The following is a 26342-nucleotide window of genomic DNA, read 5'->3' on the forward strand; positions in this document are numbered from 1 at the left end:
CACACACACACACACACACACACAATAGTAGGGCCACACGTGCACATGTAGCAGATAGCAGTCAGGCTGCACAACCCTGGATCATTTCTTCTCTAATCTATGATGTACAAAGCTTGCAGCCATTTCTAGCTGCCCCACCTCCAGCCCAAACTCGCAGACTGTACCAGGGACTGTGGCTTAGCTGATCTCTGGATAAATACAGAGTTTAAGAAGTGTGACGCGCTCAAAGGTGCCATTTTTCAGATAACACATTAACTTAGACTCTGTCGATTAAGGTGATAGAAAAGTAAGAGAGTTCTCCACAGTGTCCCAGCCAGTATTTATTTCTCAGTCAGTATTGCAAGTATAGCAATCCTTGTATTATCTGTCATCTATGGGACCAGGAATGTGCCAATTGATCAAATATTTCAGATAACCACGAGGTCCACATAATCAATGTGAAAACACACACTAAGTAATGGAAACCTAATGCAGGGGGATATACGCATCACTGTTATTTACAGCGTAAACCACTTTAATAATGCAACTTTGCCTTCCATAAAACTTACCAACAGAGAGAGCCTTCTCACTCACACCCTCAACTGACTCCTCGGAGATTGCGATAATACAGAAAACATCCAGTATTTCAAGTATATAATATTTGCCAGTTTATCAAGAGTACTTAAAAGAAAGTTTGCTGTATATTATTTGGTTGTTGTTACACTGCTGTCTGTGGGAGTTATATACAAATTTATTGCTGCATTTCCTGCGATACAACAGTGACCAAATTTCTAAGCACTTAATTTGCTTAAAGCACTTTGGGCCATTCTGAGATTGTGAATGGAGCTACCACTTTTTGTGCTTTTTGGTACAAAGTTCCCCAGGCGTGAGCATTTTGGCACCCTGCTCCACTTGGGGTAAAGAGTCAATGGTACCCTCAGTGACTCTTGTCTTAAAGCTGAAGTCATTCAGTGGTATAGCATGTGGGAAATACTGCAATCACGCAGCACAGAATTAGGTTGTGCACACACTCGCGCTCTCTCTCACGCGCTCTCTCTCGTTCTCTTGCATTTGCTCTCTGGCTCTCTCTCCTCCCTCCCCCAGTGCTGTCACATACAGGGGCTGAGTACACGCCCCACAGGACAGTGCAAGGAAGGATCACTTCTCATTCCCACACAGTTTTGGAGGTAGCTGCGGTGACTCTGCCTAGGAGATGGTTACCAGCTTGTATTGCCTCATTGCTGGTCAAACGTACAGAAGGGAACGAGTGAGCACCAGTAGGTTCAGTTCTGCCTCAGGGAGAGCGATGGAAATACCGCAGTGCCCAGTGAATAGGGAGAGAGCCTTCGGTTCCAGGAGTGTGTTCTGTCAAATGAGTTTGACCGAGAGTGCTGTTTTAATTCAGGCTGCCTGCATTGTTTCCGTGACCCTGAACCTTGAGTCATTGCATTCCTGTTGTCCGCCATTCTCCCCTTAGATGCCACTTTCAACAACAGTTTGTAAAAGGCTGGGGAAAAATAAACTCCTAACACCCCCCGAGCCTGAGATCTTTACCCCGTCTGTGACTACAAGAGCAGGAGTAGGCTGTCTGCCCCCTTGAGTCTGTTCAGCCCATTCACTAACATTACTGCTGCTCTGCAGCCTGGCTCCACAGAGAAAATTGGAACAGGAGTAGGCCATTCAGCCCTTTGAGCCTGCTACGCTATTCAGTATGATCATCCAATTGTGTACTCTAATCTTACTTTCTCCCCATGCCCTTGGATCCATTCAACCCAAGAAATAAAATCCAACTCCTTCTTGAAAACATTTTTTTACCCAACCACTTTCTGTGGCAGAGAATTCCATGGCTCTCACTGTCTGGGTGAAGAGATATTTGTCCTTATTTCAGTCCTAAATGGCCTACCTTGTATCTTCAGATTGTGCCCCCTGGTCCTGGCCTCCCTGGTCATCAGGACCATCCTTCCTGTGTTTATCCCATAGAGTCCCATTAGAAATGCATAGGTTTCTGTAAGATCCTCGTCATTCTAATAAACTCCAGTAAATATAGTCCTAACTGACCCGCCCCCGTGTCTCCTTGTATGTTAGAGCTGTCATCCCAGGAGTCAGTACATCTCCATTGCCTCAGTACCTTCAGTTAAACACATCTAGCAATCTGAGATTTAAAACTCACTGTTAGCCCAGCATCAATCAAGACTGTCTTGTGGCACAGTGGATTAATGTTATTGCCTCTGAGCCAGGAGGTCCCGGGCGGGACTTGATCAGCAGGAAGCTGTGTTCTTAACATGGCCGAACAGGTTGATTAATAGCATTTATTTATTCGTTCCTGGGGTGTGGGCATCGCTAGTGTGGCCAACATTCAAATACAATCTGCAGATCCTTCCAGTACTCCCATGACGGACAGTAAGAGGAAGTGAACCAATTCCTGGTCAGCCATGTTGGATGAAGATGGTGTCCCAGGGGTGACAGGCCACTGACCTGTTCCAGGAAGAATAAGCTACAGAAATAGACTTAGGGCTTCATCGTCTTCATGCAGCTCCAGATCAAGGAGCTTTCTAAATCTAGAATCGGTCACTATTTGGGAAAGAGAATTCTTGACTTTCAACATGCAAGTGTTTCCCAATTTCACTTCTGAAAGGTCTGGCCCTAATTTGAAGACAACGTTGTGCAGGACTAGACTGTGCGGCCAGCAGGATGAGGTCCTGTCAACTGCGTCTGCTTTCCTTAATGACAGACAAACTCCCCTTATTGAAGTGTGCGAGATTCTTAGGGGATTTGACAGGGTAGCTGCAGAGAGGTTGAGGGACAGTCTAGCACCAGAGGGCCATAATCTCGGAGTAAGGGATCGCACATTTGAGACAGAGATGAGGAGGAATTTATTCTCTTGGAGGGTTGTGAATCTGTGGAATTTTTTTTACCACAAAGGGCTGTCGAGAGGCTGGATCACTGGGTACATTCGAGGCTGAGAGATTTTTTAGATGGTAAGGGAATCGGGGGTTATGTGGGAAAAGGCAGCAAAGTGGCGTTGAGGATTATAAGATCAGGCATGATCTCATTGAATGGCAGAGAGGACTCGATGGGCTGAATGGTCTACTCCTATGTCTCATTGATCAAATCACTGCAAACTTTCTAAGCTCCAGGAAATCCTGACCCAGGTTTGTTTAATGCCTCCTTGTAATTCTCTGTGAGGGATGACTGTGCACTCTGACATCTGTTACACTTTGTTATGTGTCAATTAAAAGTCTGTCTTGCCATTGTTTTCTTTAAAAGAATCATCACAAGTTCAGCCACATGTTGGAGTGACCTTTCCAGTACTTTAGTTCTGTTTTCTTTTCTAAATTCCAGTAACCGAGCGCATCAAGGAGCTGGTGGAGATGAAAAACAAGAGGTTTTCAAAATCGAGGAAGAAGAGAAAGCAGAACATTGAGGAGGAGGAAGGTATGTTTGAGCTAGTTGATCACACTGATGGCTCGAATAAAAGTGACTGTGTTTCCTTTTGCTTCTAATTAAGGACTGTTAACCGGTAACAGTAAGCTTATGTATTCCTGGTGATTTTACAAGGCATTAAAGTGGTGTTTAACATGGGTTTCCAGCACTTGGCCTAATTGGGAGAATTTAATAGGTGCTCAGCACAAGATAAACTCCTGGAATTGTTTGCTCAAAGCCTAGGATATACATTTTATTTAAACATTTCTCATATTTCAAATTGTAAGGTGCCAGCACTGAGAAATCCCATAGCAGAACTCGTTGGTTAGCATTTACTGAGTTTGATGTCTACCAGAGAGCAGAATTAATGTAAACTGAGAGACCCTGTCAGTGACTTCCCTCTGTGGTTTTCTGAAGTTTGATTGGAGTGGGGGGAGCCAAGAATAGTGATTTGTTTTCCCTCTTAAAGCACTTTTTGTAAAGCACCCCTCTATCGCAAGGTTTGAGTCCCACTCCTGGACTTAAGCATGAAAAAGAATCTAGGCCGACACACTCATGGTGCCGCACTGTCAGAGGGTCCTGTCTTTGTGGTGAGATGTTGCACCAAGGCCCTGACAGCCTGCTCTGGCCGATGTTAAAGACCTCATGGCACAATTTTAAAGGAGAAAGAGGGAGGGACATCATCCTTCACCAATGCCCTGACTGTTATCTATCCCTCAATCTCAGAATAAGGGGTCGCACATCTTAAGACCAAGATGAGAAGGAATTTCTCCTTGGAGCGGAGTGAATCTGTGAAATTCTTCACCACAGAGGGCTTGGGGAGGTTTGATCCTGAAGTGTATTCAAGCCTGAGATGGACAGATATTTTTAATCTGTGAGGTTTATGAGGGAAAAGGTTGGAAAGTGGATGATCAGATGAGCTATAATCTCGTTGAATTGCAGAGCAGACTCGACGGGTTGAATGGCCTATTTAATGCTGTTAAATCTTACAGTCTTGCGGTCAAGCATCTCGATAAAACTAAAGTTATTCTCAGTTGGCCGTGTGCAGATTTGATTGCTGCACGGCCTGCATGCCAAGTTCAAAAGAACTACACTGGAATCTGAGATGCTTGGTGGTTATGAAAGGCACTGTACAAATGCATTTTTTCCCCTATGGTTTGTTTTTAAAAAAAAAAAGATCTGGCCCCACCCTTTCAGTGGTTCTGCCAGTCTACACTTTGTTCCTTTTGAAACTGGGGCCCCACGAGAGGGGGCGAGCTCTTTGTACCACAGTGTGGGTGCAGCATTCCTTGGGTTTAAATCAGCACCAAGATACCAGGACCTAGTGGACAAGACGGAGGTCAGGTAACCTCGCCACATTACAGTGCCACACTTGCTGGGACTGACTGCTTATTTCTTTGTTTCTTTCAGAACTCCTCATCAGCACATACGCCAAGTACTGCTACCGCAAGCTGCAGAAGGTTGCTGTGACTGGAGGAAAGAAGGTTTACAGCTGAAGATTTTGTTTTAATCGTTGCCAGCAGCTGTCACCCTGAAATTTCACTAGCTGTTCCTGTCCGTCTCTGTCTGCTCTTTGTACTGTTGTACATCCCTCCTCCTAGCCTGCACAGGGTTACTCTCAGCCTGGGAAGCTGTGTGCTCCCAGAGTCGGAATTTGTGCAGCTGGTGACAGGCAGTAATAGAGGGCTGCACTTCCTTTCTGCAGTAATCCTTTATTCTGCCTCTGCAGTGCCCGTTTCCACTTCGACACAGCGTTAAAATGTTGGTCAGGAGAGGGTCGAAGCTGAGGGTAGAAAGAAATGAGTTGGACTAACATGAACAGAGTAAACAAAAGTTAATGGTAAAGTTACCGTAGACTCAGAGGATCAATGGACTGGTGGTGAGTTTAACCCAAGGGTCACTACGTGAAGTGGAGAAGACAAACTTTCAAGGTCACCTCAGCAAGTGTGGGAATTAGAGTCATACAGCACAGACCATACTGACCATAATCCCAAACTAAACTGGTCCCACCTGCCTGCGCTTGGCCTATATCCCTCCAAACATTTCTTACTCATGTACTTATCCAAATGTGTTTTAAATGTTGTAACTGTACCTGCATCTCCCACTTCTTCTGGAAGTTCATTCCACACAAACCACCCTGTAAAAAAATTTTTAAAAATTGCCCCTTATGTCTTTTTAAAATCTTTCTCCTCTCACCTTAAAAGTATACCCCCAGTCTTGAAATCTGCCACCCTAGGAAAAAGACCTTTGCCATTCACCTTATCTATGACCCTCATGATTTTATAAACCTCAATAAGGTCACCCCTCAGCCTCTCTCACTCCAGCGAGCGAAATCCCGGCCTATCCAGCCTCCTCTTGTAACTCAACCTGTGCTGCTACCATCAATCAGCATACCAGCCATCCAGCCAAATGAGCTGACTAAACCCCACCACCCCTCCCACACGCACACATATACGCACATATATATATATATATATATATATACACACACACATATACACACACACATACACACACACGTGCAGAGGTCTGCAGCACAGAAAAAGGCCCTTCGGCCCATATCAAATGGGGAAATTTCCTGTTGCCTTTTTTTCTTACTGTAGGGGGATGTTTGTGCATTTTAATTCAAGCTGAAAAAAGGATGTTAGAAGTGTATGAGGAAGGAATGGGATTGGAATACAAAAACAAACACAGTCTGAGCTGCCTGAGCCAGATTGGCCTGTTCCTGCGCGATTCTCAATATGAAACACATCTCCAGTCCAAAGCAAAGGGTTGTTGCTTGCTATTTTTAACAAAAACAAATCAATTAACAGCTCACATGTTTTACTGTAGCACCCTTTGATCCAAGTTCTCTCTCTTTTGAAGTTGTGTTTTCCTGTTGGCAGTGTTGGTTTGCGGTCCTGACCCTAAGATCTCGGGCAGGTGCAGAAACGAAGGATCAGCTACTAGATTCACACACGGAATTAAGAGAAACAGGCCATTCAGCCCAGCTCATCGTGCCAGTTTTTATCCTGCTCCTCAACAACCTCCACTTCATAGTACAGCACATGAACAGGCCCTTCGGCCCACCATGTCTGTGCTGACTATAGTGTCATTTTAAACTAAAAATGTCTGCCTCCCCATGGTCCGTATCCCTATATTCCCTGCCTGTTCATATCTAAATGCCTCTTAAACCTTGTTATTATATCTGTTTCAATCATCTCCTCTGCCGTGTCACTTTTCTGCATATCCTTGAATTTCTTTCTCTCTCATTTACTGACCTGCTCTCCTCATAAAGTCCTTCAATCTATGGCACAGAAAAAGGCCCTTAAGCCCATCGAATCTGTGTTGGTCAAAGAACAACCACTTTAAAAACCAGGCGGGAAAACACACTGACACTTCATCAGAGGCTGCACTGAGGATGTTACCCAGCACGGTAACGAAATGTCTGCGGAACAACAAAACAGCTCGGCGAGCCAACCAACCTCAACACCCACAACCCGAGCTACAGATCTACTCCAAAACCTTAACAACCACTTAAGTATTTTAATCCCATTTTCCAGCTCTTGGCCCATTGCCTTGTATGCTTTGGCATTGCAGGTGCACATCTACCACCCTTACCGGCAGTGAGTTCCAGATTCCCAACACCCTCTGGATGAAAATTATTTTCCTCACATCCCCTCTAAACCTTCAGCCCCTCACCTTAAATCTGTGCCCCTCGGTCATTGATCCCTGCACCAAGGGGAAAAGTTTTTTCCTGTCTACCTTGTCAATGTACCTCAATTTAATACGTCTCAATTATGTCCCCCCCTCTCAGCCTCTTGTGCTCAAAGGAAAACAACCCCAGGCTGTCCATAAAAGAAACTCGCCAGCCCAGGCAACATTCTGATTAATCTGCTCCGCACCCTCCCAGGTATTATCACCTCCCTTCTCTAATATGGATTTCAGAACTACACATGGTACTCTGGCTGTGGCCTGATGGTTGGTGAAACGTTGGCACAGTGGTTTGCATTGCTGCCTCCCAGCGCCAGGGACCCAGATTCAATTCTACCCTCCGGCTATTGTCTGTCTGGAGTTTGCATATTCTGCCCGTGTCTGCGCGGGTTTCCTCCCACAGTCCAAAGGTGCACAGGTTAGGGTGGATTGGCCATGCTAAATTGCCCCATGGTGTTCAGGGATGTGCAGGCTGGCGGGATCGGAAATGCAGGGTTATACCGGGAAAGAGTAGAGAAATGAGGCTGGGGTGGGGAATGCTGTCCAAAGCGTTGGTGTAGACTTGATGGACCAAATGGCCTGCTTCCACACTGCAGCAATTCTGTGATTCTAATCAACATTTTATAGAGTTCTCAGTACAACCTCCCTGCTCTTAGACACTGTGGCCTGGCTTATAAAGACAAGCTCTCTTAAGAGATGGTTTATTTCGTATTCTGACCAGTTTCCGAATTATAAAAGTGATACATGCACAATGGGGCCTTTCGGCGCATCGTGTGTGCACCGACTCTCTGAGCATTTTGATTTAGTGCCAATTGCCTGGGAACTGGGAGCAAGGTTTTTCACCCAGAGGGTGGTTGGGGTCTGGAATGCACTGCCTGGGAGGGTAGTTGAGGTGGGAAACCTCACAACCTTCAAAAAGTACTTTGGATAAGCACTTGGAATGTGATAACATCAAAGGCTTTGGCCTACTGCTGGGCAGTGAGATCAGTGTAGATGGTATATTTTGCCAGTACAAACTTGATGTACTATATGATTGTGAGCCTGCATTTTCCCCGTGACCCTGCACATTATTTCTATGTAAGTATCATCTGTTGCCCTCTGGAATGTTTCAGTTGAACCTCCCTCCATCACACTTCAAGGCAGTGCATTCCAGACTAGCTAAATTTCTTACCATTTTGCAATTAATTCATTTGCAAATTAATTTAAATCTGTGCCCTCTTGTTCTCAGTCCTTTTACGAGCGGGAACAGTTTCTGCGTCTACCCCTCATGATTTTGAAAGAAATGCAAAGTCTCTGGGGGGGCAGAAAAAGTGTCCTGCAATTTTTATTTATACATTCTTGCAATAGGATGGATCAGTTGGGAATAATGAGAACAATGTGGGAAGCCTTGCCATTATTTGAAGAGTAGGAGCATGATCTGATGGAAGGAAGGGTGAATAAAATCAAAACAGCAAAGCTGAGGCAGGAAAAAGGTCATTGATTTATATTTTCTTTATTTGTTCGTGGGATGTCAGGGCCACTAAGTGGACCAGCATTTATGGCCCATCCCTAATTGCCCCTTGAGAAGGGAGTGGTGGGCTGTCTTCTGGAAACTTTGCGATCCTTAAGGTGTAGGAACACCCAAAATGCTCTTAAGGAGGGAGTACCAGGATTTTAACCCAGCGACAGTAAAGGAACCATAAGGGCATAGGATTAGACGCAGGCCATTCAGCCCGTTGAGTCCGCTCTGCCATTCAGTGAGATCATGGCTGATCTGAAAAGTCTGTCTATCTCAGTCGTGAATGTAATTAATGACCAGCCTTGACATCCCTCTGCAGTAAAGAATTCCACAGATTCCCTCCCCTCTGAGAGAGGAAATTCTTTCATGTTTGCGTCTTAAACGTACGATCCCTGAATCTGAGAATATGCCCTCTGACCCTAGAATCTCCCACAAAGGAATACAACCTTTCTGTGTCTGTTTATAGTTGAGCCGAGGTGATGTAGTTTGTGAGGCTAGAAGAGGAACTTGCGGCTGGTGGTGTTCACACGTATTTGCTTCCAGGTGATAGAGGCTGGGGCTTTGGGAGGTGTTGTCAGAGGGGGTGTAATGAGTTATTGCTGTACGCCTTTTGTGTCGGGAATGAATGGAGTGAATGTTGAACGTAGCGGATGGCACGGAGGGTCTGAGCTGGATTGAAATGTGCTTTCCTTCATCCGCAGGGACTCAGAAAACCAACCATTGAGGAGATCCATCATGCGAAAAATGCCATCCTGACCCCATCCATGTTTGGCAGCTCTTTGGAAGAGATCATGGAAAGGCAACGCGAACGCTACCCAGAGAAGAAACTGCCCTGGGTTCAAACCCAGCTCTCCAATAAAGTACTGGCACTGGGAGGGGCACAGGTTGAAGGCATCTTCAGGTAAGACTGAGTTTGTTCACTGTGAGCCTGTAGGTGGGGCAGGACATGGCTGTGCTGCGGGCAGGGGGCTCTGCTGCAGGGGTGCCTGGTAATTGGGGATATGCCATACAATAAACAGGCTGTGAGCAACAAAGAAACATAAGAGGGAATGTTACGGCTCAGCACAGTTAGCACTGCAGCCTCACAGCACTAGGGACCCGGGTTCGGGCTGTGTGGAGTTTGCACATTCTGTCCGTGTCTGTGTGGGTTTCCTCCAGGTTTCTTCCCACAGTCCAAAGATGTGCAAGTTAGGTGGATTAGCCATGGGAAATGCAGGGTTACAGGGATAGGGTGGGCGGGGGTGGGGCGTGCTAGTCAGAGGATCAGTGTGGACTCAATGGGCCGAACGGCCTGCTTCCACACTCTGGGGATTCTATGACTCTCTGTTACCTTGGACCGAGATTGTGCACTTCCTTCTGGAGAAAGGTCCACCGGATTCGAAACTGCTTTCTTTTCACCAGCAGTTGCCAGACCTGCTGAGTTGTAGTGTATTTGACCTGGTATTAAAATCTCCACTGGAGTGAATTTTCTTGCCCTGTCACAGTCTTGTGTTTAGCTTGGGGGCATGCAAATGTCCTGTTTTCTCTTTTTTACCCATTATCTCTGACACCCCCCCCCCCTCCGACGCACTGGCCTGAGGAGAGTTTGTTCTGAGCCGCTGTTTGGCCTCAGTGGTTGTTGTTCGTGTGTGAGGCGAGCGGATTTGTTTGCACTGATCGTGAGGCTTTCCCAGTTCATCTCCTCCGCCTGCAACCCTTCCCACTCACCGTTCTGCGCAGGATTTCCGGAGTATCCTGGTGCCCCCCAGGAGCGGTCTGTGTACAGAGCAGCCTGTTCTGTCAGCCACCTTGTCAGCGATTACAGTAAGTCCCTTTACAAAGGATGAAGAGTCTCTCAGGTATTTGAGTATCGGAGCTGGGAAGTCATGTTGAGGTTATACAGGATGTTGGTAAGGCCTCTTCTGCAGTACTGTGTCTGGTTTTAGTCAACCACTTATAGGAAGGGTGTTATTGAGCTGGAGAGGGATCAGAAGAAATTTACCAGGATGTTGCCAGGTATGGAAGGTTTGAGTTATAAAGAGATAGGCTGAGACTTTTTTCACTGGAGAGTAGGAGGTTGAGAGGTGACGGGATAGAAGTTTATAAAATGATGAGGGGAATAGAGTTAATGGTAGGTGTCTTTTCCCCTGGATGAGGGATTTCAAGACTAGGGGATATATTTTTAAGGTGAGAGAAGAAAGATTTAAAAAAGACGAGCAGCAAGTGTTTTACAGAGGTTGGTTCGCATGTAGAATAAACTTCATGAGGAAGTGATGATTGAGGGTACAATTACAGCATTTAAAAGGCATTTGGATAAGTATGTGAATAGGAAAGGTTCGGAGGGATATGGGGTGGGAGCAGGCAGGTGGGACTAGTCTAGTTGAGGATTATAAAAACTGAAAGAACTGCGAATGCTGTAAATCAGGAACAAAAGTAAAGTTGCTGGAAAAGCTCGGCAGGTCTGGCAGCATCAATGAAGAAAAAATCAGAGTTAACGTTTCGGGTCCGGTGAGGAACGGTCACCAGACCTGAAATGTTAACTCTGATTTTTTCTTCGCAGATGCTGCCAGACCTGCCGAGCTTTTCCAGCAACTTTGTTTTTGTTCCTAGTTTGGGATTATGTTCAGCATGGACTGGTTGGACCAAAGGGTCTGTTTCCGTGCTTCATGACTCTGTGACTCTATAACCCTCATTCAGCCCCTTGGGGCAGATTATAGTCTTCCCCCTCATGCTGTTTCTCCCCCAGCTGAAAAACTCTGACCCCAGCTGAACTCAGCAGGAGGAATCCGCTGTAGAAATTAATTGCAAGGATCTGCAGAAAGGGAGTGGGACCAAGTGGGTTGCTCTTTGAGAGAAATGGCATGGACACAATGGGCTAAGTGGCCTTCTGTTTTATGATTCTAACGTTCTAAACTCTGCGTTTTAGCTACTCATTCGACAAACCCTATTGAACTCATGCCCGTGGTGATCTGTCCTCAGTTCCCAGTGGGTTTTCCCACTGGAAGCATTCCCCATGCTATCTGCCAAATAATGTCCGTGAGTGGGTTTTGATTGTGCCTTTACGAAGGGAGACAGGAAACAATTGGTTTTTCTTTGTCTTATCTTCACTTTCTCCCCTCCCCTCTGCCATATCAAGGGAGCATCGATGGGGGAAACCATTGACTGAAGGAGTCACAGTTACCTACCTCTTTTCTGTTGCTTTTATATGTTGAAGTTTTGTTCCATTATGTTGGTGTTTGTTGCCTCACTTGTTTATTTTTAGGTAGCGAAAGCACTTGGCCTACACTCTCTGTTTCCCTTTTGACTGCACTCAGCCGCGTTTTCCATCTGGAACGTCTAATTTTAGCCATTGGTGACCCAAATTGGAAGCTCACAAATTGATTTTAAAAGCTTGCAAAGCCTCCAGGCTGGGAAGGGTTAAATACTGCAGTGGAGCTGGGTTGCAGCAGGACTGTGAAACATCCGTCCAGCCGGCCCTTGTGCAGCTATCGGCTTGCTCCTCTACATTCATATGTACCCTTAATGCTCTTCGTTTGCACACCATAAGCAGTAGTTACACCACACCCGGTTGGAAATCACGCCATTTCTGTGCTGCCCAAGGCTTTGTATTCTCAGTGTTCTCTGCTGCCAATTTACCCCCAAGCCCACTCCACCCTGCCCTCAATCCCTCACCCGTCCCCGACACGACCCACCACATGTCCACTGCAACAATCTTCAGACTTCTCCTCTTGCCTTGCGCTGTCTCCCAATATGCCAGCTTTTTTGGGGTTTTTTTAAATATGGGCATCATTGGCAGGGCCAACATTTGTGGCCTGTCCCTAATTGCCCTTGAACTGAGTGACTTGACTTGCTCGATCATTTTGAGGGGGCAGTTAAGAATCTGGGTCTGAGTCATGTGTAGGCCGGACCAGGAAAGGATGGCAAATTCCTTCCCTAAAGAGCATTAGTGAAAATCGGAGTTGGGAAGTCATGTTGAGGTTATACAGGACATTGGTGAGGCCTCTTCTGGAAGACTGTGTCCAGTTCTAGTCATCCTGTTATAGGAGGGATATTATCGAGCTGGAGGGGGATCAGGAGAGATTTACCAGATGTTTCCCAACTCAGGTTTTAACAGAAATCAGTAATTGTCACAGTTTCTGTGGCGAGCTTTCAGTTAAATATCTTCATTACTCGAATGTATATTCCCTCAGCCACCGTGGTGGGATTTGAACCTGTGTCCACAGAGCATAAGCCTGACCCTGTGAGGTACGAGACAAGTCCCATTATCACCGTGCCACCATCTTCCCTCAAACAGCTCATTCAAAGCTTTACATGGCCTCCCCCCCACCCCAGCCTGCACCGGCCTGATCTCCTGTCCCTGGCTACCTGATTGGCCACCTACACCATAAGCTAAAACCACAAGCTAGCACAGGTTAGTCAGGCCAAACAGCCTGTTTATGTGTCTTATGTTGCAGGTAAAAATGCTTTTGCACTTTTCGGGTCTACTGCCTGGAACCCTCTTACCCCTCCCCCCAAATTCCTCAGCCTCACTACTCTTCTCCCCAGCTTTTTAAAACCATTTTCCCCTTTTTCTGCACATGCATTAGGTCCACTCTTTTCCTCAGCATCTGTTTGTTTCATTGTTGATGCGACTTCTCGATCAGGGAGATAGATATTGAATCCATTGTGTGGGTCTTCCCACAGCACATGGACCACAGCGGCTCCAGAAGGCAGCTCCCTACCACCTTCTCAAGGGGGCAACTAGGGACGCGCAAGAAATGCTGGGCCCAGCCAGTGACACCCACATCCCATGAGTGAATAAAAAAACATCACCCTCTTCGTGAGTGATGATTGGCTCAATGATTTCTGTAAACACGTGGAATGTACCTCGTTTTTGTTTAATTCTGTGCAAAGTGTGGGATTAAATGGCCAGGCACCATGTGGAAAACGGCAGAGTTTTAAGGAAGAATACCAAAGAACTGCAGATGATGAAAATGCAGGGCTTTTTTAAAGCCCTGACTGGAAGCTGACTGAATGACCATGTCCCTCTGTTTCAGAGTGCCTGGGGACATTGATGAAGTGAATGCCCTCAAACTGCAGGTTGACCAGTGGAGGATTCCAGAGAACCTTGCTGACCCCCATATACCAGGTAACGTCTGTCATTCAGGACTGGAAGGTGGTCAGGAACAAGTTTGATGGGCTGAATGGCCACCTCCTGTTCCTGTCGTTTATCTCAGAGTTGAACTTGTCCTATGCAAATGCCTGAAGCAAGTCATTGCTGGGAGAGGCAGAGGTTTAGGTGCCTATAATTTAACGTACACAATTCATAAATTCCAATAATAGACATTTTCTAAAGCCTTTCATAAGTGTCCTACAGTTCGTTACTTACATGGTGCACATGCAACCTCTTGTGGTAGAAGAGGGTACTGCGTATCCAATTTTTATGCCAAGTTCAGTCACATTGGTGTTTGTGTACCCCAGTTTCTCCCTTCTCTCTTCACAGATGCTGCCTAATCTCTTGATTATTTTCAGCACTTTCTGTTGTTTACATTCTTTCGCTGTCATGTTAATTGGCAACACTCTCTCTCACTAAAGATCTACACTCAGCCCACTCCTGAGGGAGTGCTGCTCTGTTGGATGTGCTGTCTTTCAGACGTGTCAAACTGACCCTCTGTCAGCCTGTTGGGGGTAAATGAAAGACAGCCCACGACAGTGTTGAAGCAGTTAGCCAATGTTTATCCTTCAATCACTGGAAGCAGATGGACTGGTCGTTATCATGTTGCTGTTTGAGCTGGGTATTTGCCTTAGTAACATTAGACCAGTGACTGTCGTGGTAATATATCCCTAGACCCTCCAGTTTAATGCTTTGATAACATGGAGTTCAACTGGTGACATTTAAGTTCAATTACTTCAATCTGGAAATAATGGGCTCTTAGGGTGCAATGGTAGCATCACTATCTCTGAGCCAGGAGACCAAGGTTCAAGTCCCACCTACTCCATAGAGGTGTGTAATAACGTCGCTGAAATAGTTGTTTCAAAATATCTAAATTCTAGCATTATAAACTAGTCTCAGCGACAGCCGGGAAAATTGTCATCGACTGTTGTAAAATCTCGTCTGGTTCATTCTTGCCTTTTAGAAAGAAAAGCTCTTAACTGTTGCCCAGAATGGGTTATTCACAGGGCATAAGAGCCAGCCAATAAAAAAAAAAATAAAAATCAGACAGTGTAAGTATTTTGTTACCTGAAAAACACTTGATACTTTTGGAGAATGGGAAAAGGTTCCCCATTTAATTTGATTGTCACAGCAGACTGAATTTAAATAATTCTAGGTATTCTGGGCATACCACAGAAGCACAGGATGTCATTTTTATTTTTTGATGCAGGACTGCCTCATAAACACCCCGCCCGGCCTCATGTAGAGTGTTACAGCACGGAAACAGACCCTTTGATCTAACCAGTTCATCCCCAACACAATCCCAAACTAAACTAGTCCCACCTGCCTGCTCCTGGTCCATATCCTTCCCAAACCTTTCCTATTCATGTACTTATCCAAATGTCTTTTAAACATTGTAACTTTGATTCCACATGTGAATCAGCCTCTGCGTAAAAACAAATTTGCCCGTCATGTCTTTTTGTTAAATCTCTCTCCTCTCACCGTAAAAATGTGCGCCCTAGAGTTGAAATCCTAGGGAAAAGACAACTACCATTAACTGTATTTATATCCCTTGTTATTTTATAAGGGGGCACGTCCTTTTCTCACTGTGCCTGTGGTTTTTTTTTTGTCTCTGTGCAGCCTCACTGCTGAAGCTGTGGTACCGAGAGCTGGAGGAACCCCTGATTCCTCCGAAGTTTTACCTGCAGTGCGTGAACAACTACGAGAATCCCGAAGCTGCTGTCGCCGTTGTTGCTTCTCTGCCTGAAATAAACCGCCTTGTCCTTGGTTACCTCATCCACTTTTTACAGGTGAGTACACCTGAGATTGGCCGTATTAAAGATTGCTGCAAAGTGTCAAAGGGATGTACAGGCCAGATGGATCAGCCATGGGAAATGCGGGGTCACGGCAATAGGAATGGTGGGGGGTGGGGGGATTGTTCTGGGCGGGATGCTCCTCTTCGGAGGGTTGCTGTAGACCTGATGGGCCGAATGGCCTCTATCAGCATTAGAGATTTCTATGATGCGGAGAACTGCACTCTATAGACACTCTAGATTATTCTGCAGTGTTTAAAACTGGTCTGGGCAGTGTTGGATAACAAGATGTGGAGCTGGATGAACACAGCAGGCTAGGCAGCATCAGAGGAGCAGGAAAGCTGACGTTTCGGTTCTGGACCCTACTTCAGAAATTTCCTCAAAGAACGGTCCAGACCCGAAACGTCAGCTTTCCTGCTCCTCTGATGCTGCATGGCCTGCTGTGTTCGTCCAGCTCTACACCTTGTTATCTCAGATTCTACAGCATCTGCAGTTCCTACTATCTCTGGGCAGTGTTGGACCTGGTGAAGAGGGCACTTATCAAATAGTGACCGTGTCAGAAGCAGCCTTAATGTAGGGGGGGGAATTGAATAAGCCCTCTGCAGTTTTGTGAGAAAATAGCCAGGGTGTGGGAGTAATTGGACAGCTCTATCGAGGGGGTTGGAGCATAAGAGTACGGAAGCCTCGGTGCAACTGTACAAGGTGCTGGTGAGACCACATCTGGAATTCTGTGAGTCGTTTCTTTATTGAAGGAAAGATATTTCATTGGAGGCTATTCAGGGAAGGTTCACTAGGGTGATCCACAATGTGGAGGGATTACCTTACAAGCAAAGGTTAAACAGGTTGGGAATCTGCTCACTGGAGTTTAGAAGAATGAGAGTTGATCTCATTGAAACATATAGGATTCTTAAGGGGCTTGACAGGGTAAATGCTGAGAGGATGGTTTCCCTCATGGGAGAGTCTAGGACCAGAGGACATAGTCCCAGGATAAGGGGCACCATTTTTAGACTGAGATGAGGAGGAATTTCATCTTGATGAGGGTTGATAGTCTTTGGAACTCCTTGCCTCAGAGAGCTGTGAGGGCAGAATCCTGGGGTATATTTAAGGCTGAGGTAGATAGATTCTTGATCAGTCAAGGAATGAAGAGTTAGAGGGAAAATGCAGGACAGTGGGCGTGAGGAATGTTGGATCAGCCATGATCCTATTGAATGGCAGAGCAGGTTCAGGGTGGGGGGAGGAGGTCGAACGGCCTCCTCCTGTTCCTATTTCTTATGGCCTTGTCGGTCTTAGTGAAGAACCAGGACAGGCACCAATAAGCCAAATGACTTCCCCCTGTGCTGTAAGATTCTAAGTGCTGCAGCTTTTTGTGACTCTTTGTTGATCCGAGTTTGGAAGTGGATGACAGTGTTTAAGATGATTGGTGGAGTAAAGAAACAGAGGCAAAGGAAACAAAACAGGAGGAAACGTTTTTATTCGCACGCGGGAGTGAACTGGGTTCCAGTGTCTGAAAAGGCAGTCAGTGAAAATTCGATCGTAAGGGTATTGATAAATTCTGGAGAGAAATGTTTTTTTTACAGGCTTAAAGGGAAAGAGCAGGTGGCGTGTCGGGCTAACTGGATGTCTCTACTAGAGAACCTGCGCAGATATGATGGGCCAAAGGGCCACCTCTTGTGCTGTATTCTTCTGAAAATAATTCTGTCACCTGCGTTGGCAGCATCCGCTCTCTCCTGTAAGATCTGCAAGTCTAGGATACTCCTATTGCCCCTCCAGGTGCAGGAGCTCCCATGCCCCTCTTAATTGGGTGGAACTTCAGGAGATAGTTTCAAAACTGGCTTCCACTCCCTGCCGCATCTGCTTGTGGGATCCCGCTTCCCCAAATCCCTGACCTTCAGTCTGGATCCCTTCAGCCAACCTGAGACAAAAACCAATGACATCTTTCTCATTGGGTAAAGTTTATTAATGACTCAGTCTTAATAACTATAAAGGGGACCTGTATTTCTGACTCTGACACTGGTTTTCCCAGACGTGGGCAGGCTCGTTTTTTCCTGAGACAGAATGCACCTGAAGCCATGCACCTGGGCGGTTCATGGCAGGAGCATCCTTGGCTTTTCACGGCCTCCTATCTGCAGGTGATTAACTCGAGGAGGCATGAGTTAGTTCCGTTGACAGAGTGCACAGGATTAGTGAAAACAAAAAGCCGCAACTTCCCTTTACTCTCACGAAACAAAATGTTGAGAATTAACATTCTGAGAGAAGAGATAAACGCTTCTCTTTTTTTCTCCCCCCCCCCTCCTTTTCTAAACAGATTTTTGCACAGCCAGTCAACGTGAGCAAAACCAAGATGGATGTCAACAACCTTGCCATGGTGATGGCTCCAAACTGCCTGCGCTGCCAGTCCGACGATCCTCGGATTATTTTTGAGAACACGAGGAAGGAGATGTCCTTCATCCGCCTGCTCATCGTGCACCTGGACACGAGCTTCATCAAAGATGACCTGTGAGAGGTCAGAGACTCTGACAGTGGCCTGGGTGGCAGGCTCAAGTTGGTCTCTTCCCGTATTCCCTTTGATGGCGTGGTGCGCGTGTTTGTACTCAGTTATGCCTGCTTTTCAGTGGCTGGACAATCACTCGTCAACAAAAAAATGTAATTGCCTCAAGCCAGTACCTGGAACAACCATGGAGCAGCTCCATCCATTTGTACTATTGAATCCAAGTTGCGTTTCCTTGTGTCAATGGTGCAGACCAAAAGCAAGGGAGACCCTGGGCCTTACTGTGTCTGAGATGTTATGCATGAAGTTTGTTTTCTAAAAACTTTTCGCCAATAATGATAACTCAAGTCTATTAGTTTGTGTGTGTGTGTGTGCGTGTGTGTGTGTATGTGTGTGTGTGTGTGTAATTCTCTTTTTTGCACTGGTCAGAGTTAAGAAGGTGCCTCATGACGGAGATAATCAAGCCATTAGTTGGATTGGGTTATCATGATCCTTGTCCCCATGCTGCATTATACAGCAGCTACTGCAATATTCCACAGCATTCTAATGCAGCAACAGAAGGAGGAAGGCGAAATGACACTGAGGCTTTTGGGAGAGGAAGCAGTTTGGGAGCTTTTCTGTCTACCCTATCTGAATTGTTGTATGACTGAGCATCGAAAACAGTGAGGGGAGCTGGGAGTGGCGTTGTACATGTGACCTTTTATTTTGTTTTCTTTTGTAAGAAAGAAACCGCACACTCTAAATAGACATTAACAAAGGTGAATATGTGTCTTTTTTCCTTCTTGAAACAAAGAGAGACATTTGCTAGTTTTGGTTTTCAAAAAAAAAACCTCTTCCCTTTCCAGTGCCCTGAACCAACACTGAGCTATCACTCTGATGGCTCACTGTGCCTTCACAGGAGGGAGACTTCACAACATGATTGTAAAACTCCAGCTGATGTTTCAAATGCCTTGGTCACTGATGATGTAATTGAGTTGATTGAATATTTCAGTTAATATTGTTTTAAGATTTTATTTGTAAGTTCGTCCATGGGATGTGGGTATAGCTGGCTAGGACAGCATTTATTGCCCTGGAGAAGGTAGTGGTGAGCTGCCTCCTTAAATGGCTGCAGTCCCTGGGGTGTAAGTAATGGAAGGATGATCTGTGTCCTCCCGATGCTTAACCACGAAAGAGTGCATTTTTAGTGTAATGTGGCAGACAGCAACTTTACTGCGTGCAGATACGTGTCAGAGTGTGCATTCCAGATTTGATTTTTATTGAGTCCATTTCCCAGCTTGGCCCAGTCCCACTCCATAAGTGGAGTGCACTCTTGGTTTCAGCTGGTGGGCAATCCCCACTTAATCATCCATACCCTCAAAATTCAGGGATTTGCAACTTTTCACAGTTAACCGCAAAACTAGTCTTCAGTTCACAGAGGTGCTCACACAAGGTTCTGAAACGGAAAAGTGCCGTCTGTATGAAATACCCTCTGCTAAGACAATCAGGGGCCTAAGGATGCGGTACCGAGCGAATCATATTAGCGTTTCTAAAGGCCTACTTTGTATTTATGTTAAAAGTATCTGTGAAGTGATGTGAGTGTTTGTCTTTAAGGCTAATTATTTCACTTTGTGATTTTTCTCTGGTAGACTCTGTGGAGTCTTGCTGGAAACAGAAGAGCTATCTGTGTCTCTTCTTGCCAGGATATAGGTTATTTTATCCTTTTTTATAATCATCAGATCCATAACCCACAGGAGTTTTCAACAGCGTGATTGCCATTCTAGAGTATAAATTTACAATAAAATAGGCATCCTAGGAGATCGCAAAAATCTCGTTTAAGGCTTGCACAGCCCCATCATGGCATTCAAATTGGATTTAGTAATTAATGGGAACAAAGGCCCACTAAATTTGGACATTTGCTTTGAGTTAACTCTCAGCTAACAGCATCTGGCTTTAGGCATATTTTCAAATTTAATCATTGCCACTTGAAACTGATTTAATTTACATTTTGATAACTGGATATCTTAATTTTGCAATTAAGAATGAGCTCAAACCATTATTAAATAGATTAAATGGGATGAGGCTGTTTTGATCCATTGATTTTTGTGTATAATGTAATAAGGAATGTTATTATTTTTACTATCTGGTTTACTTTGAGAGGGCCAGATGGAGAGGAGGGTGAGGTCCACTCTCCTGTACGTTCATTATAATCATTTGTTCCTCATTCTATCCACACCCTGGGGTGAGTGGGTCAAGTGATCCAGTTTGTACCCAGTCCCCCAGCCACTCAACATTGCCAGGTCTTGAGGAGCTGTGAATGGTTCTGAGATGGGGTTGTGCCAATTTAGTGGCTGTTCACTCTCTTGCCTTTTCCCTACAGCTTCTGTACTAGACTACTCAGGCTACACAGCAGAATTATACACCTGATGCTAGACTTTCCCAAGCAAGACTTGAAAGCAAAACATGGATTTTTGATGAGCTTGTATTGAGGACTGGTAATTTCTCTCATTTGAAATTGAGCTTGGATGGCACACAGCACCTACCTGTTGTAAACTGGCTGTGATCAGCCTTTCAGAGTGAGAAAAACTGTTTAGCTCCAAGTTCATGGAAAGGCCTAGTCAAATCCAACTGCCCTGACTCATGGTTGAGTGTTTATTGTTATTTTTCTGCAGTAGAACTAGGCCAGTTTTACCTAACTGTGGTTTCCTGTGTTCTTGATTGTGGCTCATCACATGGCAGCTGTCCAATTTTTTTTAAACAAGTAATTATTTTTAGAATGTGGTTTAATGCTAAATTACAAATGTCTATCTTGTGCCTAAGCCATGTGTCGATGAGGGCCTGTTCTCCGAAATTATGTTGTGAGTTTAGAGATCACTTTTTAGTTCCAACTCCAAGGTGTTGCTTTCAGATTTGGAAAATTCGAAAATGATTGAAAATCGTACACTTGGACCTGAACAGACAGGTTCTGATATTCCACACAAGCAGTTTCTTTCTGTTGTAAGATGAAACCAAGTGACAGCAGTATCTTTGTTGTTACTTACTGGGGCCTAATCTGTCAGATATACCTCACTGAGGTGTTCTAGCCCAGAAGGTGGTGCAGTGAGGGACCATCAGTATTACAGAATGCCTTTAAGAATGAGGTTATGCGTTCACTGAAGTTGACGATCAGTGGTGTTGCAAATGCAAGAGTGCCAAATGTCAAAGGATCACAACAAAATAATTTGGTGCTCTTGCGTTTGTCCAGATGGATGCAAGACAAAATGCTTTGGCAACACATGTCTCGCGCTCTTTCTCTCTCTCTCTCTCTCTCTCTCTCTCTAATATGTAAGTTCAGTATTACCAAGTTGACTGTATGTTGCAAAGATTTAATCTTGGAATCAATCGTCCGCAAGTTGCCTGGTTCTGGGGCCTTGCCGTTTTAGCCTATGCCTTAACAGGAAAATGATAAAGAGATGACCAATCTGATAATGCTGCTAAAGCTTTAATTCAATCATTTCTTGTCCCTTCCTCCACCCACCCATCTAGTTTATCTGATTGAAAGGTTAATGCGTGATCTTTCTTTCGCCAGTGTAATTTTTGTGGTTTTCTCTCCCATATTCTCCCACGGCTAACATGCATCACAGCAGCAGAATCTAGCCAGTGTTAGTATCAGCTGTTGTCAAGATGTCCTATTTTTATAACAAAAAAGATGGCTTTTCCAAAAAAAAACTTTCTGAATTGTAGCTTGCTCCATTTATATATTCCTCTTAAGTTTATATTTCTGCTGTATAACTGTACAAAATATATTTTAAAATTGTTCTCCAATTAAAGGAGTGTGTGGTCTAACCTTCAGTGAGAGGATGTGTTGTCTAGAAGGGAGAGTGTCTATATAATTATGTACAATTAAACATTGATAATTATTACAGTTGTGCAGCTAGTTATCCTGGCAGAGCATCTATTTTATCTTTTGTCAGACTGCACACTTTTGTTAACAAGGTATTTTACTTCCTCCCCTTTCTCACCCTCTCGTTACTCCCCGCATCCTTGTTATCCCCAATGCCCCTGTTCCTCCCTGTTCCATCGTTACTCTCTATGCCCCATTACTCTGCCCCCATTTGTCCCCAACCTTGACCCTCCTCATGCTCCAAATGTAACCCTCCCCCATGACCTGGGGCTAAATGATCTACCTTACAGCTTATGCTGAGGAGCTTCAGGCATGAACCCACAGCATCTTAACACACCACTGGAGACCCACCTGCTTCACCCTGAGGTAGAAGCCTGATGACAGATTCACTAACCGTGGGCATTTTCTTCAGTGCCCCCGACTTTTCCATTTTCCCTGGAAAGATCCATTGCCTGCTGACTCATGCACTGAAATCGAGTGGATCGAAACGCTTCACAGATTTGCTGTCCCAGTGACCTACTGGACTGTCCATTGTTAGATGGAACCTTGCAGAAAAGAAGCTCCCCTGTTTGGATGTTCTTATGAGATCGGTTCGCTGTCTGAAGTCCGGTTAGCCTATTGAGCGCAGGGATTATCCTGAGTGGTCCTGGGTTAGAGAGTTGGGCGGGTGGGGAACCAGCCTTTCACTCCTGGCTCTGACACAGTAAGCCCCAATGGGGGGTGTGCGTGAGTAAGATGCTGGTTTAGGACTGGTCTGGATGGCCCCTGCAGCTTCCAGTCCTGAGTAAACTCCTTGCCCTTGCCCATGGTGTAGGCCGAATAGAGCAATGTACCAAGAAGCTGACACTTTCCCCGGAATCATCAACACTAGCCCCACTCCTTGCCAGGCAGGAGTTGTCACTTTTAGGAACGGGAGGTAAGATGTAAGCAGAAACTCCATTGATGCCCTTTTAAAATGTCCCATTGCACCATCTATGGGAACTAAAGCAGGCCCATCAATCTGCCACATAGTTTGAGGGTGAGATTATTTGTACGATACACCTCGCATGACTGCAGAATATTTCCTGGTCTTTATGCTGCCATGTGCATTCTGGCTTTTTTCTTGGTGAAGGGTGGAATTTTAATTCTTGCCAAATGGAATATTCACAGGATCGGACGGATCGCTGTTTTGCGCCCCACTAATCGGGCGAGCGTTAACACACCCCATCTGTCACGGAACTGAAGGGACCGGGTGCAGTGTGGAATACAGCTGCCTGCTGAAAGTAATATTCAGTGTAAAGTTAAGATTTCCATTCGATCCATGGATTCCTGGGCTGAGGAGCTTGGTTAAAATCAGCCCCATCCCACTCCCAATGATGCTAATTATATGCACCCTTTCATTGTTTAAAGTAATTCAATTCTGTGGAGGTACTGACAACAATTTACATTACTGTTTGTGCTCCTGCACACAGTACAATATCTGGTATTACACTACTGGATGTTTTGTAAATATAGTTTTATTTGATATTTCTGTACATTGATTATTACAAAGGATTCTTTGTGATGGACAGTTTCCCCCAAAATTGAGGCTGGGGAAAAATAAAGTGACTGAAAACAAGCAGTCGGTTTCAGTAATAATACGATAAAATTAAACCTCAGAATATCCAGGTGGTGGGAATGCACATAGCCATTGTAGCTTTAAAAACAAACCTCGTTTATTCATTTTCTTTTTATTTCCCCATCAGGTATTTACCTAAATATTAATTGTACAGTTTGAAGGGAGGTTGAATGTGGCTTAGAAATAATAAACTCAAAATGGAATTGACTTTCTGAATGAGTAACTGGGGAAAGGGATTTGCCTGTGTGTGTGTGTGTGTGTGTGTGTGTGTGTGTGTGTGTGTGTGTGTACGTGTGTGTTGTATGGAGATTGTCTTATTAAAAGCAAAACCAAATATGTAACCACTCTTGATTTTGTTTCTTTTTGTACATTGTGTCATTTGAAATATGCATTAGTGTTAATGTGTAAAACTGTGTTGTAAACTTCTCTGTAAACAAACATTGCTGTTCATTTTTTTTTTATTGTTTTCTTTGCACTTAGCTTCTCCTTCATGCTGTGATATGTTAATGCTTTTTGACAGGTTGTATAAAAGCAGAATATTTTTTGTGTACACTGGATGTTTCCTTGCGCAACAGAAATGTAAATAAAAACTACAAGATTCTGACCTTAAAAGGTCTCAAGTGTTTGCTGTTGTGAGAATCCAGTGTTTACAGTTAGAGCATTAACTCTCACAAATGGAAATCTATGTACACTAACCATAAACAAATACAACAATTGTTGAGATGTCCAAGACAAATTACTCTTTATTTAGAATTTCTCCATGCTGCAGAACCAACCTCTTCCACCTAAGTAGAGTCAAAATAGAGAGCTACCACCAGACCTCCTTTCTACTCTCAATGTTACAGCAAACTTTGTTTTAACCAGCACCTTAAATCAGCCGGTGTACTTGATAAACAGACAAAAAAATATATATATACACACAATGTCTGGGTATTTGAATAAAGTTTAACAGCGATGTATATATGTACTGCATTATGTTTCTATTACATACTGTATTTTCTTACACCGATTTTAATTGGTGTGTTAATGTTATTATATCGATTTCTTTTTGAGGATGTTGATGTCTCGAAGTTTTGCTTGGTCGTATTACTGCAGTTAGGACGACCTCTTGGTCAACTGGAGTATTCGATCAACTGGTACACTCCTGGTCCTGTAGGTGCCAGTTAATAAAAGGTTTGTTGTATGTATATATATATATGTTATACAGTCCGTGATGGAACACTCAGTCCTCCTTTCTGTTCTATTATAAACCTCCAACAAGTTCGAGAGCCTCTGGAGGGGAATCTTCCTTTTTAGGTATATTTAATCAACCTGTTCAGATGTGCTGGTCTCCTTCCTTGAGGAAGGATGTTGTGAAGCTAGAAAGGGTTCAGAAAAGATTTACGAGGATGTTGCCAGGGTTGGAGGGTTTGAGCTATTGAGAGGGGCTGAAAAGGCTGGGGCTATTTTCTTTGGAGCGTTAGAGGTTTATAAAATCATGAGGAACATGGATAGGGTGAATAGTCAAGGTCGTCTTCCTAGGGCAGGGGAGTCCAAAACTAGAGGGAATAGGTTTAAGGTGAGAGGGGAAAGGTTTAAAAAGGACCTGAGGGGCAACTTCTTCACGTAGAGGGTGCTGTGTGTATGGAATGAGCTGCCAGAGGAAGTGGTGGAGGCGGGTACAATTACAACATTTAAAAGGCATCTGGATGGGTACACAAATAGGAAGGATTTAGAGGGATATGGGCCAAATGCTGGCAAATGGGACTAGATTTATATGAGATATCTAGTCAGCACGGATGTGTTAGACTGAAAGGTTTGTTTTCGTGCTGTATATCTCTATAACTCTCTAACCTCTGGACGAGGTGGTACTTGAACCAGGGCCTCCTGGATCAGAGGTAGCGACATAGCCAGTGCATTAAAAAAGCTTCCCCCTTAGATATTTTCTAATCAACCTGTTCAGAGCTATTATGATACATCTCTAGAGGAGGTAGGACTTGAACCAGGGCCTCCTGACTCAAAGGTTGGGACACTACCACTGTGTCACAAAAGCCTCTTTATCCCACTTTCCATACAGGGGCTAAAATTCTGTTTGGTTAACAAGTGTGTACAGAATGAACTACCAATGGCAGGTACACTGGTGCAGCACTGAGGGAATGCTGCACTGTCAGAGGTACTGTCTTTCCAATGGAACATTATACTGAGTTTCTGTGTGCCAGCCCAGCTGGATGTGAAAGATCCCACAGATCTGTTTTAAAGAAATGTGGAAGAGATATATTCTGTCTATTGGATATTAATCCACCTATCCACACTATAGAAGCAGATGACCTGGTCATTATCACACTGCTATTTGTGGGAATTTGCTGTGCATACATTGCTGCCAGGTTTCCATATTACAACATAGACTATGCTTTCAAAATGCTTTGTTGGCTGTAAAGCACATTTTATCGTGTCCAGTGGTTGTGTAAAGTGCTATTTAAATACATCTTTTTAAAATCCCTTCTTGATAACACTTACACCACCTCTAGTTCCAACTCTTTACATTTTTGTATGAACTTGTGTTTTCAATATCTTTTTTCAATTGGAATGGTTTTGTATAATCCCCCTTCTTTGCTGTAAAGACACTTGTTATTAAAGCTTGAATCAGAGATAGTAGGAACTGCAGATGCTGGAGAATCCGAGACAACAAGGTGCAGGGCTGGATGAACACAGCAGGCCAAGCAGCATCATAGGAGCAGAAAGGCTGACGTTTCGGGCCGAGACCCTTCATCAGAAAAGGGGGAGGGGAAGGGTGTTCTGAAATAAATAGGGAGAGAGTGGGAGGCGGATAGAAGATGGATAGAGGAGAGGATAGGTGGAGAGGAAACAAACAGGTCGAAGAGGCGGGGATGGAGCCAGTAAA

The 26342-nt window shown here is 44.6% G+C and overlaps 1 protein-coding gene across 1 annotated transcript in view; it reads left to right on the forward strand.

Annotated features, from left to right (window-relative positions):
* arhgap46b (Rho GTPase activating protein 46b) overlaps nucleotides 1-24073 on the forward strand; it is a 178999-nt gene extending 154926 nt beyond the window's left edge. The window contains exons 5-10 of the mRNA XM_048608412.1: nucleotides 3322-3414; nucleotides 4813-4886; nucleotides 9295-9494; nucleotides 13609-13700; nucleotides 15345-15514; nucleotides 17823-24073. Of these exons, the coding sequence (XP_048464369.1) occupies nucleotides 3322-3414; nucleotides 4813-4886; nucleotides 9295-9494; nucleotides 13609-13700; nucleotides 15345-15514; nucleotides 17823-18017 (824 nt within the window). The 3' untranslated portion in view covers nucleotides 18018-24073. The remainder of the gene's footprint in view (nucleotides 1-3321; nucleotides 3415-4812; nucleotides 4887-9294; nucleotides 9495-13608; nucleotides 13701-15344; nucleotides 15515-17822) is intronic.
* The last annotated feature ends 2269 nt before the right edge of the window (nucleotides 24074-26342 follow it).

Source organism: Rhincodon typus, chromosome 19, assembly GCF_021869965.1.
Source record: "Rhincodon typus isolate 14 chromosome 19, sRhiTyp1.1, whole genome shotgun sequence".
NCBI lineage: Eukaryota > Metazoa > Chordata > Chondrichthyes > Orectolobiformes > Rhincodontidae > Rhincodon > Rhincodon typus.